Source organism: Dendrobates tinctorius, unplaced genomic scaffold, assembly GCF_039654945.1.
Source record: "Dendrobates tinctorius isolate UK_male_01 unplaced genomic scaffold, ASM3965494v1 ptg000020l, whole genome shotgun sequence".
Taxonomy (NCBI): domain Eukaryota; kingdom Metazoa; phylum Chordata; class Amphibia; order Anura; family Dendrobatidae; genus Dendrobates; species Dendrobates tinctorius.
The window spans coordinates 29279920-29297592 of NW_027361688.1; the positions used below are offsets into that span (position 1 = coordinate 29279920).

At 47.6% G+C, this 17673-nt stretch overlaps 1 protein-coding gene across 3 annotated transcripts in view; it reads right to left on the minus strand.

Annotated features, from left to right (window-relative positions):
* G3BP1 (G3BP stress granule assembly factor 1) overlaps positions 1-17673 on the minus strand; it is a 39880-nt gene that overhangs the window by 10242 nt on the left and 11965 nt on the right. For 2 of the 3 annotated variants that reach the window (XM_073567927.1, XM_073567926.1), the window contains exons 2-4: positions 8676-8789; positions 1794-1875; positions 1534-1707 (exon numbers count right to left, since the gene is read on the minus strand). In XM_073567927.1, the coding sequence (XP_073424028.1) occupies positions 1534-1707; positions 1794-1875; positions 8676-8789 (370 nt within the window). Of the gene's footprint in view, positions 1-1533; positions 1708-1793; positions 1876-8675; positions 8790-14882; positions 15165-17673 lie in introns of those variants that run through there. The other variant, XM_073567928.1, reaches the window with a different exon arrangement.

Genomic DNA, 17673 nt, shown 5'->3' on the forward strand with positions numbered 1-17673 from the left:
AAAACTCGCATCCTGGAGCACATTAGGGATGTAGAGAATAATAGCAGCAATACATGTAATATTTCCATGGTGTCTAAACATTTTCTAATACAGCATAATGGGGATTTGGAGGCGATGTCAGTTGCAAGAATTGAAAGGGTTAAAGATTGAAAGCGTGGTGGAGATGGAAAAAGACGTCTTCTTACAAGAGGCTTTTTGGATATTCTGTCTGGGGACTAGATATCCAAATGGGTTAAACAAAAGAACAGATCATGTATCACTATTGCTGGTTATTGCTATATTTTAAGCATTTGTATATATGGCAACTAATTTGTTTTATGTGGTATTATTATGCAAACCTAGAGAATGTGGAGATTTGCACACAGGACCTTTCTATTAGAACATGAGATAGAAGGTGATCTCGTCATTGGTCCCTATGGAACATAGGCATTGTAGTAATGCTCACAGGACCTTTGGCTTTCTCATGTGATCTACATTGCAGTTCTCATTGGTCAGCACTAAGTATAAGGTTTGCATTATGTTAGTAATTTGCAGCTGTGATAAAGACCCATGTGGGGTCGAAACGCGTAGCTGGTGTCTCAGTGCCTCATTGCACATCCATCTACTCTTGAGGAGAAAGCCGCTGTACTATTTTAATTTTTCAATAAAGCAAGAAACGTTATCAGCTGGAACGCCCCTATTGTTTCTGTCTTCTAGTCAGCAAAGCTCACTGGACGCCTGTGCACGTGGCCGCCGACAGCTCTCCCTGGTGTCTGTGTATTCAGCAGAGTGCTATACATCCTGTGTAATGAATTGACACCCTGCTGCACTAAAAACATTCATCTTCTGACAGTGATGGAGAGAAGAGAATAATCTTTATTATCAGCGCAGCTGTTCTGGTGCTTTGTGCATTACTTTTCTCTGTAACAGTGTCCCGCACAGGAAATTGTGAGTGATGCTGGCGGGGTGAAGGCAGAGTTCCAGGTCTGTGCTCACTGCTGCCTTGTAACCAAGCACAAGGGATGATGGGAAATGTAGTCAGAAAGGAGCAGGGAATTCTAAAAAGGAAGTGATGGCTGCAACAGCAGAGGGCACAGGAAGTGAAGCAAAAAGGCATAGAACAGGACACTGTCAGAAAATGTATATGGGGATCTTATGGGTCACTATCCTGAAGTATTTATGGCAAAAGGGTAGTGAAAATCCTCTTACATTTCGATGGGGAAGTTTATCATGCGAGAAACACAACCATGTAAATACATTAAGAGCAAACACACAAGCTTATTTTATTCCCTAAAAATTCTGAAACGATCCCATTCAGAACGGTCGTAGGAATGTCTGCAACAAAATCTGTAGAGAGTTTACCCAAACATGGCTGAATGCTTCACCGTCTAAGGCACAGTCGAGTACTGTACCGCGCCATTTCCATACGTTTCACTGAATTTCAATATAGCAGCAGTGGTCATAACCAGTCAAACGGGGGACTGTGGACCCTCTGTTATCAGTGGGGAATCCTAGGGATAGTAGAGGAATAGTCCTACAGGAGTGATAACCTACCTCCGGTGCTAACACGAAGGTCTGCATGAAGCGCCGCATGGGTTGCCTGTTGTTGGAAAGCTCACCCATCACTTGGACCACAACCCCATCATTCAGTGTGGCATGGGCATCAACGTGCCGGATTTTTGTTCGGCAATCCTTGAAATTCAAGGACATTACTTTCTTGTGGATATCCTACAGGAGAGGGCACACATCAGCTTGCAGGGCACAAAACCTTAGCGAAAAATAAGAAATAAGGAGTGCGCCGTCTGAACACTTACAGTTTGCCCATATACAGCATCGACTGGTTTTCCATTGCCGTCTAAGCCACCATGAACATAGGAAGAACTTTTGCCGTAGAACCTAGGAGAAAATACACAAAACTAAAGACTACTGTGAAATGCAACATGCAAACTGACTAAGGCTCAGGCCAGAGGCCGCAATGACGGTCACCGATGGCTGTGTGGGCGATTTTACGCTTTGGGAAGAGTGTCATGTGTAGTGATAACTAATCAGGTAGCTGCCACCATGTAAACTCCTCATCACGTGAGGAACACCTTTCCTCCGCTAGGTCACAGTGCCCTTCACTAACTACGCCACCATGCATGGAAGATGGCACGAAAATAAAAAGAAACTCAAGAGGACTATAGCGCACGCTCATCTCTGCTACATCAATGCACTTTAACTTTACCTGTAGTATTACACAGGACTCATGCACAAACATGTGCAGAACTGCGCTTATGTTGCAGTCTTGGATAAAACCACACTATACATGGATGTAGTGTCAAGTTTGTCAACCATTTACTAGGCGTTCTGTTAGAATAAGTTAGTGCAGGTCTCCTCCTATATTACAGCCCTACCAGACCCAGATAACAGAAGTGGTCCCTTCACTATCATCAGGGGGATATGAAAGTGGGGCTTCTCCCTGTCTGGTGTCCCAGGACAGTGTCCCCCCCACCACTACATCTCATGGCCCCCCTGCACAAGCTCCTTCTAGACCTGTGGGCCCTGATGATTCCATAAATGCTTCAGAGCTGAGAGCGCAGCTGAGTGCCATCCCCACCAGGGCCGATATGGAGGGCTATATTCAGCGCCTGGAAGCAGTGTGCAGGGGTGAAATAGGGTCCCTTAAGGAGGACGTGTCCCACCTTACTAACGTCTCTGCATTGGAGGCGAGAGTGGAGTCGCTTTCCTCACAATTACAGAGCCAGCAACAACTTCTGGATCTACACTCGGAGTCTTTTAATATGGTACTAGATATGCTGGAGGACTCTGAGAACAGGAACCGGAGGAACAACATCAGGCTCCGTGGGATCCCAGAGTCTGTGGCCTCACGTGACCTTTCCTCGGCCCTTCACGGCATTTTTAATTCGCTCTTAGGGAAACCATCCACTGAACACATTGAAATTGATCGAGCTCATCGCTCGCTAGGGCCCAGGAACCCCGACACATCTAAGCCGAGGGACGTCATATGCAGGATCCACTACTTCCAAACTAAGGATGACATCATGCGTAAGGCGAGGGACCACGATGCTATAGACTTTAATGGATCTGATCTTCTGTCTGATCTCTCACGCTTCACCCTGGCCAAACGGAGGGCTCTACGTCCCCTCTTGGAGATGTTGCGGGAAAATAGGATCCCCTATAGTTGGGGCTACCCATTCCAATTGCAAGTACGCAGTGATAAGGGTCTGACAACTTTGAGATCCCCGTCGGATCTCCAGAACTTCACCACTGCTCTGGGCTTACCCATGGTTGCGCTGGGGTACTGGCCTCGCCTCACTGCGTCTGACTTATGGGGACTGCGCCACGATGGAGGACCTCCTGCTGGGACTATGGGAAAGAGGAATTGGAGCTCCCGCCGGAGACATGGATCCGTCACTCAGACCAACGACACTTGATCATCTATCCTAGATTATGTGTTTTCTATTGTCTCTTTTGTTCCGCCTGCGGTACCCCTGCATACTGTCGGGCTCCCAAGAGGAGTCTGGTCGTAACTTTGGTCAAGTTTGATTAATGCAGGGGGACTGGAGCCATGTTTGGTAGCGGTTTCATTTTCATCAGATTCTATCTGGGACTCTTGAACGGAGCTCCCAGCATAGCCTATTCTACACTGTTTAAGAATGGTTCCCTACTCCGATGGGCACCCCAAATGATGTGCTTACCTGTTGTATTACTTTATAATTCCACTAATTATACCCTAGGCTGACTAACGCTACTTTTTCTTCTAAATTTAGCACTCGGAGATGCCCCTTCGGAGACCCGTTCCGATTGTGTTCACTTCTGCAAATGTATCTGGTTTATGACTCGTCCTGTTGTATTTGTTAATATTGTTTATACTGACAGGTCTACAGACCTACGGGGTGGAGTTTGGATTTCCTTTTTTTTGCTGCAGGGGCTTGGCTGTTGGCTGCTTGCTCTATGCCCAATCACCTCCCCACTAGGGTGTGTCTGTGACACTACTTCTCAGAGTTTTCTCTGATATTGTTCTCTACACCAGAGGCCTAGTGGCCTCTTGGTCTTCCATTTATTTTTTTCTTTTCGGTCGGTTCTGAACTACTCTTTCCTTGGTGCTTTACTTTTACTATCTCTGTCTCTTCCCAGATGGAGAGACTTCGTCGGGCCCTGACGGACTCAAGGTTGGTGGATGTCTGGAGGTTACTGCACCCCACTGCCCGGGATTATACCTGTTTTTCCACAATACACAATTCCTACAGTAGATTAGATTATTTTTTGATCAGCCACGGGCTCCTGTCTTTTGACCCTAGGTCCGACATCGACACGATGTTATGGTCGGACCATGCCCCGGTCTTGCTCTCGCTGCGGTTGCCAAGTCTCGTTCCGAAGGAATGGACCTGGTCCTTAAACCCTGGTCTCCTTGGAGATCTAACGTGTCAGGCGGCCGTGCGAACAGCAATCTCGGACTTTCTAGATTTTCACAAACACGACCCTACGGCTATTCCGTATCAATGGGAAGCTTTGAAAGGAGTCATACGGGGGGTATTTATACAACAAGGGGCCAGACTGAAAAGAGAGAGGGAGACTGATATAATGGGTTTGTTGACTCGTGTCCAAGCTTTGGAGACGGACCATAAACGGTCTAGAGATGCTTGTGTGCTGACTGATCTCCTCCGGACGCGCTGCGAGTTGAGCACCTTGTTAGACGCGACGTTAGCACGACAGAGGGACCGCTTCCGTAAATTTATGTACAAATATTCTGATAAACCTGGGAGGGCCCTGGCGAGGTTTCTGCATCCCCGTGTCCCTACCTCTTATATTCCTACCATGAGATCTGCTACGGGTGAACTGGTCCATTTTCCTGGGGAGATTGTGGACTCGTTCAGAGCATATTACGACTCTCTTTATAATTTAAATGGCCCGTTGTCTGATATGACCCCCCTCGAGTTTCAAGCACGGGTGGATGATTGCATCCGGGATACTGGGCTCCCGCCTATGTCGGTGGAGGAGTCTGAGACCCTGGAGAGCCCTCTTTCAGAGCAGGAGGTTCTCGACACAATAAAATCCTTAGCTAATGGTAAGAGTCCTGGCCCTGATGGATTTTCTGCTGCCTTTTATAAATTGTTTGCAAACTCCCTAGTCCCCTTCATGATCAAACTGTTTAACTCTATCTCGGCCAGCTGTCCCTTTGCCCCCAAACGCTGATGGCTACAATCACCGTGATTCCTAAACTGGGTAAAGATCCCCTATTATGTGCAAGTTATAGGCCCATATCCCTTATTAATGTAGATGTGAAGGTGTTCACGAAAGTGTTAGCTGGTAGACTGAACCCTGTTCTCCCTGGGTCCATCCATAGTGATCAGGCAGGCTTTGTGCCTCACAGGGAGGCCAGGGATATCACGGTGAAGACGTTGCTCCTGACTTCATACATGCGCACAGGAAGGTTACCAGCATGCTTATTATCTATTGACGCTGAGAAGGCGTTTGACCGCCTAGGTTGGCCCTTTCTACGTGCTTCTCTGCAGCAACTAGGAGTGGGTCCTAACATGATGGAGAGGATTTTTTCTCTATATCATAGACCTACAGCCCGTCTCAGAGTTAATGGCACCCTCTCCCTGCCCATTAATATAAGGAACGGGACCCGACAGGGTTGCCCCCTCTCTCCTTTACTCTATATCCTCGCGATGGAGCACCTAGCAGTGGCATTACGGAAGACACCCGATATTGAGGGTTTGCGGATTGGTCAACATGAGTTTAAGACAGGGCTGTGGAGTCGGTAAGCCAAACCTGCGACTCCGACTCCTCAATTTCCCTTACACCGACTCCACGACTCCGACTCCCACACATATTGCTTATATTTGAGTGAAAAATTTATTGTAGTACAATGTGAACCTCAGACATTTAATCATTTTTATGATCCAATAATCAAGATATTTAGATAGAACAGAATATATATTGGTGTACTACCCGGTTTTCATTCTTTTTGGTACAGATACGATATGGATAGACAGATATGGATAAATGGATATATAGATAGAGCAGATTTCTAATCTGCTTTTGCTATTGAAAACATTATCTATGAGCTCAAAAACCTTTCAGGTGATGCGGTTTTTTAAAAAGATGATCAGCTTTTGCAGCTGAAAAACGTATCCTCAAAAAACACAGGAAAAACGCTGTGTGTGAATGTAGCCTTAGATCAGGAACAGAACAGCCATTTATAGGACATTTCATAACTTTCCCAAACTCCTATGAAAAAATATTCAGCACATCCTGCATTGAATTACTGTACCCAATTTATTATATATTTTAGGAGTCGGAGTCGCTCCATTTTATACCGACTCCAACTCCACCAAAATGAGCACCTACTCCGACTCCACGACTCAGACTCCACAGCCCTGGTTTAAGATATCCCTATATGCGGATGACTTACTGCTATATATTACCAACCCGACTGTGGCCTTTCCCGTACTTCTCCGAGAGTTCCGTAGGTTCGGGGAGGTCTCAAATTTTAAAGTCAACTACTCCAAGACGGAGGTGCTCAATATCTCCTTGCCTAATGATCTGGTTTCTCAGCTCCAGACGTCCTTTTCTTTTAAGTGGAAGACGGCCGCCTTGAAATATTTAGGAGTCTTAATACCTGCTGACATTAACGCAACATATGCTCTGAACTATGTCCCGCTCCTGCAGAAAACTATCTTGGACCTTAAACGATATAACAGACCTCAGCTATCTTGGTTCGGACGGGTAGGAGTGATCAAGATAGAAATCTTGCCCCGATTCCTCTATCTTTTTCAGACGGCTCCTGTGCAGGTCCCGGATTGCTTTTTCAGGCGCCTGCAATCGGCTATCAATAGTTTTATTTGGGGAACTAGGAAGCCGCGGACTCGGTTCTCGGTACTAGTGAGACCCAAGACTAAAGGGGGGGTAGGCCTCCCTGATTTTAAACGTTATTATCAGGCAGTCTTGCTCTCTAGGATAGTCGATTGGAGGTTTGGCGATGCTCAAAAACAGTGGGTGTTCTTGGAGAAACTTTTATCGCCCTCTTCTTTGTATTGGCTGTGGGGGGGATCGGACGCCCGCCTGTGTCAAGTTATGCTCCACTCACACAGGTTGTTCTTAGGTTCTGGGACAGAGCCTACGGGAAATTGCGCCTGACCTCTCGATTGAGCAGATTGAGTCCCCTTTTTGACAATCCGGCCTTTCCCCCAGCAATGAATAGATCTACGTTTTTGTGTTGGACGCGACCTGACGAGGTGGTACTGGGTCAGGTGAGGGATAAACTTGCGGGGCTCTCCGATGTGAGGGGGTTGCGGGGCCCTGGTCAAGCGACGCCGCTGTCCTGGCTGGAGTTTCTGCAATTGCGGAGCTTCCTTCTCAGTATACCATTAGGGGTGGCAACGCCATTTGAGTCTCTGATGCTCCCTACTGAGGGTCCCTATCATGTAGTTTCGCGCTCTATGGCCTGGTCTTGAACTCACTTCCCTCTACTACGCTCGGCTTCATGGAGGCTTGGGAGAGGGACCTGGGGATCACCTTTTCTGAAGCGGATAGTTTAAAAATTTTCACTCTCGCGCACAAGATGACAATGTCCAGTCAGTCGAAGGAGAGGAATTATAAATTGCTGACGCGCTGGTATAGATGTCCCACACTTCTCCATAGAATTAACCCGGAGACCCCGGATACCTGTTGGAGATGTGGATCCGCCGCAGGCTCTATGCTTCATGTTTGGTGGTCCTGTGGTCTCCTGCAACCCTTCTGGAGCTCAGTGTTTGATGTCTTTCAACTGATGACTGGGGTCCACCATGAGCCCTCCCCCCAAATTGCCCTACTGTCCCTGATTCCCAATTCGATAGCTTCGGTTAAAAAGGGGATTCTAAGATTCTGTTTAACAGCTGCAGAGCGGTTATTCCTCGGCATTGGAGGTCCACTGAGGTTCCCTCCACAGAGGAATGGATATCTGAAATGGAGAGACTTCATCGTCTGGAGTCAATGGTGGCGGTGGTGATGTTGCATGTGAACAGGGGCGCACCTGGTTCCTCTGGCAATCCTTCAAGGAGAGCACGGGGGTTCCTGAACTGGCTACGTACATATTCACAACCCTCAATACGTGGACACTGATGCTATTGGGTCCCCTTTAACCCTCTCCCTCCTCCCCCCCTTTCTTCCTATTCCACCCCCCTTTTTTTTTTTTTTTTTCTTTCCTTCCTTCACTCTCTCTTTTTATCTTGCTTTCCTTCTTATATCTCTATAACTGCTTTTCTTACAGGTTATTTACTTTGTTTATAAGGTTCATATCTGGAGATGTTTTTCAGGATAGCAAGCATGTATCCTATAATATGCCAGAGTCCTTGTTTGGCTATAAGTGTGCTGCTTTTACAGAGATTTAATGTTTAGCCTTGGACATGGTAAATGGCTCTCTGTACTGCTTTTACTGTTTAAAAAAAAAAAAAAAAAAAAACTTCAATAAATATATTTACTGAAAAAAAAAAAAAAGAATAAGTTAGTGGAGATTTTCTGCAATCCTAGATCCACAAATATCAAACACATACTCAATAGTGAAGTAGCAGAGCTGAACTGGCACAGCACAATGACCATATCATGCATGCTCAGCAGTCAGCCATGTAACGTATATGTCCAGCTATACGTAAGCAGAGACGCCCCCCACAAGGAACCTGGAGGCGTCCATATTGGTGCAGACGTCTTACCTGTGCAGGAAGTCTGGTGCCTGGTTAAGCAGGGTGTAATACTGCCTCACAAACTCCCGCCCGACAAGCAGGGGACTTGGCTTCTCCATCACCATTTCTTTGGTCAACTGAAATCTAATGAGAAAGAACAAAAATTAACCCAAACAAAATTCAAAAGGCCTTGACACGATGAAGCACCAACAGACTGGTCTGTCAATGTCCTGCATACACATTACACTGCCCGCCTTTCTTCCATTCTATTAATCTTTGAGCTTTTAGCTACTTATCTACCATATGGCGCACCTCAAACCCCCCCCCCCAAAAAAAAAAAAAAATATATAGCCCAGTTCAGTCACCATCCAGCTTCAGGACCACATCAATGTTTCCAATTGGCAATTTACTTTATATATAAAAAAAAAAAAAAAAAGTAAACAGATTTACACACGCCCCGCTGCGGCAGCCCGGGACCGCCCCGCCACGGCAGCCCGGACACTGGAGCAGGACAATGTAAATCAAATCACTCATTGGTTTTGACTTCCGGAAACAAAATTGTCAATATGTCTGAACACAATTATCCAGAACGTTTACAATTTTCTATGGAAAAAAAAAAAAAACCCTAAAAATTATATAACTATTCGGTGCATGTGATATTGGTGCAGTTAGATACAAGTGGATGATGTCCCTGTGCCATCTGCACATACACAATCTACGATCAGAACTAAAGCAAAGGAAGACGGCGATAAATCGCCCAACGCATCACCGGCCGCCCGCGACCACAAGCAGAAGTTCAACCCAGAATTTATAAAGAACTTTAGTCTTGCGATTCCAAATCCAAAACTTCTTCCAGATACAGAAAAGCGACTACTAAGCAGAGGAGCAATTTCGGACTGAAGTGAACGTCTGGACGATAGGACATGGACGCCAGTCTGCACCTGCTGCTACTGGAGCTTTCCCCATCTGTTCTCTCGGGAGAGCTGCCACCCATTACCTTGACGCAGGCTCCTGTGCGGTGGATGCAGACTGACATTCCCCTACCTGTGACGCTCGTGTGCCCAGACCTTACACACCCAGCGACCAAAGAACAGCTGCTAAGCAACAAAGCATGTACATAGCAAACAAAGCTGGAGAAGACGAACAGTCCAGCACCACAGGGACTTGCACCCACACCAAGCTACATCCCAGCAGGAACTACTCTATGAAATTGTGGCCAAAATACAACAAAGGGAGCAATTTGCATTATACATCACAGGTTAGCACGAGGTTTCTGTAATGTGATCCGTTTAGCACCCACAAAAGGGACATTTATAGAAGACTGGTGAAAATTTTTACTGCACCCTACACTTCAGAAAACCAATACTGGGGGCATCAAGGCAAGTAGAGGGTCGCCTCCAAAATACGAGAAAGGTGCAGGTTCACTGCTCCATGGGTAACGGCACAGATTGGCTTCAATCAGGAATCCAGCAGGCAGAGTCTCCTGACGATTAACCATGAGAAAACCTCCTTTTTAGAGATTTTCAATGCCGACGGCCTGTCCTTGGTAATGGCATTATTACTACTACATCTGTGGGGTCAGACTTTCCTGCCAATCAGCTATTTGGTCTTCAACCCCTTGAAAGTCCTTGAAGGCAGGCTTCACAAAGCCGACATTCACAGTCATTGTGGCCATGCTTCTTGTTGGACTAGAGACATGTGTCATGAGCATAGATTGTGATGCACAAAGAGGTCACAAGTCTCCTGACCTGAAATCTAGGAAGTGGCAGAGTTTGGGTCAGGAGGACCGCGGCAGCTCCAGGCCTAGACCATGACCCACAGACATATGAATCTAGCCTTGCCCAGAACTCAGTCTCACAGGCATTTGGGTTGGGTTCAAGTTAGGATGCCGACGGTCCAGTCCACATGTCTTCGTCCATACTCAAGACTGTAAAAATCAGAGTAATATAAAAATCTATTGAGCCGCCTCTTCATAACACCCATATTAGCGGCACACTGACACTATCAAAACTGGTAGTTCCGTTTCAGAATGCTCAAAACCCAGTGCCTCACTCCCCTTCCTTGGGTCCATCCGCAAGTCTCAATTCAATAGCAATGTCAGGGCTGTGGAGTCGGAGCCCATTTTGGTGTAGTCAGTGTCATGGAAATTGAGGGGTCGGAGTCAGAGGTCTGACTTATCGACTCCATAGCCCTGGATAGCATGGTGGCCAGTGAGCTCCGCAGGGGGCACACCGTACGAGATGTCAGCGATACAGCAATGTCAGACACTAGACGCCGCGGTGGAGACTCGTCGGTGGGCCCAATGAAGGAGACTATGGTGCGATTTGTTATGTTCTACCTGTACCTGGGTGGAACCCCTTTAAGTCTAGCTGCGCTGGTGTCTTTGAGAACCTACATCTATAAGACGACATGCTTCAGGAGTGGAGGATACCGTACATGTAGTTACTAACATGACAGGAGAGGGGACACAGGTGCAAGAATCCAGGTTTTCAGAGAACCTTATCACAAGAATGACCACTCGCACTGTGCCAAGAGCTCAGACTCAGTCTCATGTGCAAGGACAATAGAGAAAAGAAAAAAAATTCATGTCGACAGATATTAGCAGCGCCGGCTGTAACTTGATTTTCTGCTGCTGCTATTTATGGCACCTGGAAATAACTTGTACTCACATTACTAAAGGCAGCTCCACTATTCATGGCAAGTGCAAGAAGCAGATGCAACATTAGCATGGAAACCTCAAAAGTAAGAGCTGCCTGGGCATACACAGAGGAAGGGACAACCGGGAGAGAAGGAGGAAGTGATCATCTCGACACAAGAGCCCGGCAACCGCGTCCTACACAGACCGGTGCTCCAAACAGTCACCATGACAGAGGACGGCTACACATGGGAGCGTCCAAGGCAACTGAAAACCGAACCGGCAGTAACCGGGCAGGGGTAACATAGGGACAGGACACGAGGGCAATTCAGTTAATCCACCTTCAGTATTGAGTCGCTGTCCCCCGTCCCGAGCAGAGGCCTAAAGCCCCCTATATACATTCGATCGATCGTCCGACCGCTACCTGTCCAGAGTCTCCCCCATGAGAGTGTTGCTACCGGACTCCTTTGCCAGTGGCTCATCTGCCATTGAAGAAAAGGAGCGGCCCTGAAATTCAGGAGGCTGGCTCCTTCTGTCAACCAACATTTTCAGCGGCAGGGAGAGCCGGGAAGACAGGTGGTCACAACGTATCTAACACGTATTGGGGCCTTTAGTAACAGCTCTGCATGGACGGACCCAATGTAAAGGCACACAGGTCGGCATCCACAGCGCCAAACTGTTTGGGCATTTGCTAAATTCACACTTAGTAGACTCCATCTAAGGCGAGGTAATGTTGTGCAATATAGAGCCCCTTTCTGAGCTTAGGACCACGTTAGCAATGGAGTCTCATTTGCGCTAAATCTAGAGTTAATGGTGCTACTGCAGGCCTATGGAGTCGTAGCCCATTTTGGTGGAGTCGGAGTCATGGTAGTTGAGGAGTTGGAGTCTGAGATTTGGCTCACCAAGTCCACAGCCCTGGCTACCAAGCGGCTTCCCGACTAGTTGTATGATTAATACATATGGGACCATCATGTTGCACGGCAAAGATCCGACAGTGCCACAAGAGAGATGTGACTACAGCCGTCAGCATATGGCACTATGAAAGCCAGGACTCTGCCGAGTCCCGGTACGACCCATCCAGACTTATAGTAGGGTCTACCAGGGTTACGCTGAGGTTTTGATGAGAATGGTGCTGCATGCAGTATTACTATTGCCAAAAAAGTGGCATCAATGCAGGATGAGCACATGAAAATCAGGGCAGACTGGTCTACTATAGCGGTTTATGGTCACGGGAAAGAAAGGCCAAGCAAATTCCCCAATACAATTAGCAGAACAGACCGAATCCCAAATCATAGACCATAGTGGCCATACAGCCAGCACAGCTGTCCTCCCATCACAGACACGAGACATGTATGATCCTTCTATACTCTCCCAACACCTGGGTGACACCAATCTAATAAAACGCATCCATCTTCAGGTGCCCATATCAGAAGCGCCCGACAGATGAAAGACGATGTGACCAGAACCACTTAATGGCGGTGTGATTACTGCTCTACAGATTGCATGTAGCGTGCCCCAACGTGTAGAGCACGACATGTATGTGATACGCAAACTCCTGGCCGCAACAGAGCAGTCCGTTTCAGGACTTGAGCAATAAAGACCGGAAAAAGCCTATTCGCATTCTGGCCAGGAGCACGCGCATCTCACACTTGGTCACTTGACAGTGGTCCCTGATCCCAACACCGGCAAACCCTCAGCAGGATTCACAAGTCTGCAGTCACGCAGAGTGACTGCACAACCCCTCTAAAAACACATTTTACCCATTAATTGAGAATTTCGAGAAAGAACAGACAGAGAACAGACAGTCCGGGAGGCGAAAGAGGCAGATTTCTTTCATAAGATTTATTACGTTTCTTATTTTCACGTGAACTATTGAATTATGAAATAAGTTACAATATTAATCTCTCATCTACTTATTGAGAAAACCATGGATTTCTCTGGAATAACACTGGATCGCAGATATGAAGGAATCATAGCATTCAGCTTCCCGTGAACTGTGCACCCAGAGAGATGACTTGGGACGGATTCGGGATCTGTCACCCTTTTTATGCGATGACATCCTCTTCTCCCGTCCTGTAATGGCTCCGGCGCAGGCGCACTGCTCTGCCCTGTTGAGGGCAGAGCAGAATTCTGCAGTGCGCAGGCGCCAGACCTCTCCCGACAACTGCGCACTGCAGGACTCTGCTCTGCCCTCAACAGGGCAGAGCAGTGCGCCTGCGCCGAGCCATTACAGGACGGGAGAAGAGGACGTCATCGCATGAAGAAGGGAGGTGCAGGACGGGACGGCAACACCCATTGGACCGGACCCCCCACCTCGGTGAGTATAATATAACGTGTTTTTCTTCTCTTTCAGGTTACATCGGAGGCTTATCTACAGCATTACAGAATGCTGTAGATAAGCCCCCGATGTCTATGCCAGCAGCTGCAAAGCCAAAAGGGTGACAGATTCCTTTTAACCTTAGATCAGTGTAATATCTGGCTGGGGGGGGGTCCACATTTTTTTTTTTCCAGTTACGTCAGCATATAATCAGGAACCAAAACCTCAGTGAGAACGTAGCCAAATATAGAGGTGACAGGTGCTATAGGGAGTAGCCTACTGATCACAGGGAAGGAGGTCTGGCTGCCAGCGATCTGAAGAATTATTCTGTGGCGCCTCATCGTGAATGGAGAGGCGGGGCGCTTGTTAGACCTCGACTATTGATTGTCGGACCCCCAGTAACCAGTATGTTGCCCATCTTGAGAATAACTCAAGGGGTATTCTCAAAGAATAGGGAATAAATAACTTACTGATTGCTGGGGGGGGGGGTCTCACACCGAGTCCCGCAGAGGTCGGCCACACTCCATTCATTCTTAATCAGACCACCAAAACGAACGATGCGGTTGACCGGTCCAAGAACGAACGGAGTGGCAGTGCGCCTGATGGCCTCTGCTTCATTCGCATGGGAACGGTATGAGGTCTTAACTGTCGGCTCCTATTCATGGGATAAGGGGTTAACTTCCAAAATTAAGAATGCCCCTCTAATTAACCCTCTAATGGTTAGGGGTGCCTGCCAGACCCCTGATCAGGTACTTACAAAAATTTTCACTTTTTTTTTGCTTTGATCCCAAAACAGTAAAGAGGAAAAGCCAAATGAGATGTGAACAAGGACCAATAAAGTGTCACTGCATGAGCCAAGTGGGCCACCGTACGGCAGCGTTATACCTGGCCTGTACCAAACTCTCCCACAAAATGGGGGAGTGGGAGAAACCATTCACAGCACACAGCGCCTGCGGCGGGCGGGCAGCGGACGACACGAGACACGCGGAGGGATTGATTGGGACCCGGCCACTTCCCGTAAAGGCTATTGTTCTCCGTTATCAGCCATCTCGGCTGACGCCTCGGGAGACGCGAACGGAGCTGATAATTTGACGAGCGACGCAAAAAGCCGAAACTGCAAGGAATACGAAGAAGCCGCCGTACAACTCACGGCGAGGCGCGCCGGGGGTAATGGCGTAGGCCGGGACATTCAAGGAGAAAGAGGATGCGGCCCGGCTTTAAGAGGCGGGAACGGCAAATCGCTCCTGCTGCTAAGGGGAACGTAAAGCACCCGGCGCGGGCTCACCTGCTGACGGTCCGGCTTGGGGCGGGCTCTGCGCTCCGATGCAGCCTCGGTTTATCTTCACACCGCGTCGGCTCAAGCAACGGCGTGCTCAGCTGCCGGCTACATATACTGAGTGTGCAACCTAACCCGCTGATCAACGTTACCCAATTGCTGCGAGCGACTCTACGACTGTAAAGGCCGATTGGTCATCAGTTATACAGTGGGCGGGGTAACCACATGACTGACTTGTTCGCTAGCTAATAAGATTCCACATTGCTTTCCGTGATCGCCAACAGGCACTCTATAGCAAAGCGGGATACATAAAGATGGGCGGGACCTTTGTAACAAAGGAAAGAGCTGGTCCGTGATTGGCGCAAATTCCCGGAGCTAGTGTGGTTGTGGGGAACTAGGTGCCCCTGTGATATTGGGCGGGAAACCCTGGGCGGCCATAAAGGGAGGCGGAGAAAAAAAAAAAGGAAGAGTAGACCAATAAAAAAGAGAGAGACAGGAGAGTGAAAAAGAAAGGGTCTTAAAGAGAGAGTGTCCCATTGCTGGGCGGCCGGCTGCTGGGCCTTCCCATGTGGTGGGAGCGTAAAGAACCGTTGCTTCGTGTGGCCGGTGTCGGCGGCATCGTTCTGTCGGGGGCTTTGTCCCGTGACGTCTGGATTTGGGCCGTTTTCGGGGACTTATATTAATGTATTTCTATTGCTTTTTTTGTGTGGTGCAATTTTGACATTTCAGGATTTTTTTTTTCCTCTCCCAATGGCAACTATAGTTTTTATATTTTCATAGAGCGGCTTTTTGTTATCCCGGTGATATACTACTATTTCAAAACCAATGTTTTATATATCAAAGATATATCCCCAAAAAAATAACACCCCCTACAAAAAAAAAAAAAAAAATATATATATATATACACACACATACAACTCTGGCAAAAATGAAGAGCCCACTGCCCAGTGTTATAAAGATCAGCTCCTCTCCATGCCTGACAGCCATTCCAGCGTCAGTTGAATTCTGACTTCATTCTACTTAATGTGCTTCTGATTAGGTGATCACCTGAACCAAATCTTATTAAGGCTGTGTGCCCACAATGCGATTTTCAAGCGTTTTTGCAGCAATTTTCGACGCGAAAACGTTTAAGAAATCGTGTACAGAACGCCCCCATGCATTCCTATGGCATTCCGCACATGCTGTGCTAATGCTGCGCTTTTTGCCGTGGCGGAATCGCATCGTGGAAAAAAATTGCAGCATGCTCATTCTTTTGTGCGGAATTGCAAAGAATTGCCGCGATTCCGCAGCCATAGGAATGCATGAGAATCGCTTACTTCCCGCATGTGGCTATGCCCACCATGCGGGAACTTAAGCGTCTCATGTGCGGTTGGTACCCACGGTGTGGAGGAGAGGAGACTGTCCTCCAGGCCCTGGGTACCATACCCATGTAAAAAAAATAAATAAAGAATCGGGGTATATTTACCTTCCGACGTCCCGCGCTGCATTCCCGGCCTAAGCGTTCCCAGTAATGCCTTGCGGCAAGGTCTTGTGATGACGTAGTCTCGCGAGATCGCTATAGTAACGCGAGACCAACGTCATCACAGGTCTCGCAAGGCATCGCTGGGAACGCTGAGGCCTGGGAATGCAGCGCGGGACGCCGGAAGGTAAACATACCCCGATTTTTAATTTTTTTTAACATTCTATCTTTTACTATAGATGCCGCATAGGCGGCCTCAATAGTAAAAAGCTGCTCACACTTGTCAAACACTATGACGAGTGTGACCAACCTGTCAATCACTTTCCAAGCGATGCTTCAAATCGCTTGGAAAGTGCTTGAGAAAATCGTGGCAAAATCGCGCGGAAAAAAACGTGCATTTTCAGTGTGCGTTTTAACACGCAACGTGGGCACATAGCTTGAACGACAGAAAGTATAAACAACCCTGCTGTGGTGTTCACAATCCTGCTGCAATAGGACAAGCTGGATGGCAAAACAAGTGCTAGTAATTTCCCAAAAGTAACAGGAATGACAAAATAACTATTAACCGTGCCAAAGGAGTTGAAATGAAAAGTCTTGAGTGAGGAAAAGAAGGGCTCAATTCTGTCTTTACTAGCAGAGGGATACAGTGAGCGTCATGTTACCTCCATCCTTAACATTTCTAAGACGGCAGTCCATTACAACAAGGTCAAGCAGCAGACATTGGGGACAACAAAGCTGCAGACCAGCAGAGGGCGAAAACGACTCTCCACTGACCGGGATGACCGTCATTTTATTCGAATGTCACTCAGCAACCGCAGGATGACATCAACTGACCTACAAAAGGAATGGCAAATGGCAGCTGGGGTGAAGTGCACGGCCAGAACAGTTTGTAACAGGCTCCTAGAGGCAGGGCTCAAGTCATGTAAAGGTAGAAAAAAGCCTTTCCTCAATGAGAAGCAAAGGAGAGCAAGGCTGAAATTTGCCAAAGACCATAAGGATTGGACCATAGAGGACTGGAGTAAGGTAACCTTCTCTGATGAGTATAATTTTCAGCTTTGCCCAACACCTGTCTTCTAATGGTTAGACGGAGACCTGGAGAGGCGTACAATTCACAGTGCCTTGCACCCACTGTGAAATTTGGTGGAGGATCGGTGATGATCTGGGGATGCTTCAGCAAGGCTGGAATTGGGCAGGTTAATCTTTGTGAAGGACGTATGAATCAAGCATCATACAAGGTTATCCTGGAAAACAGTTGATGCCTTCTGCTCAGGCAATGTTCCCCAACTCTGAGGACTGGTGTTTCCAGCAGGACAATGCTCCATGCCACACAGCTAGGTCAAT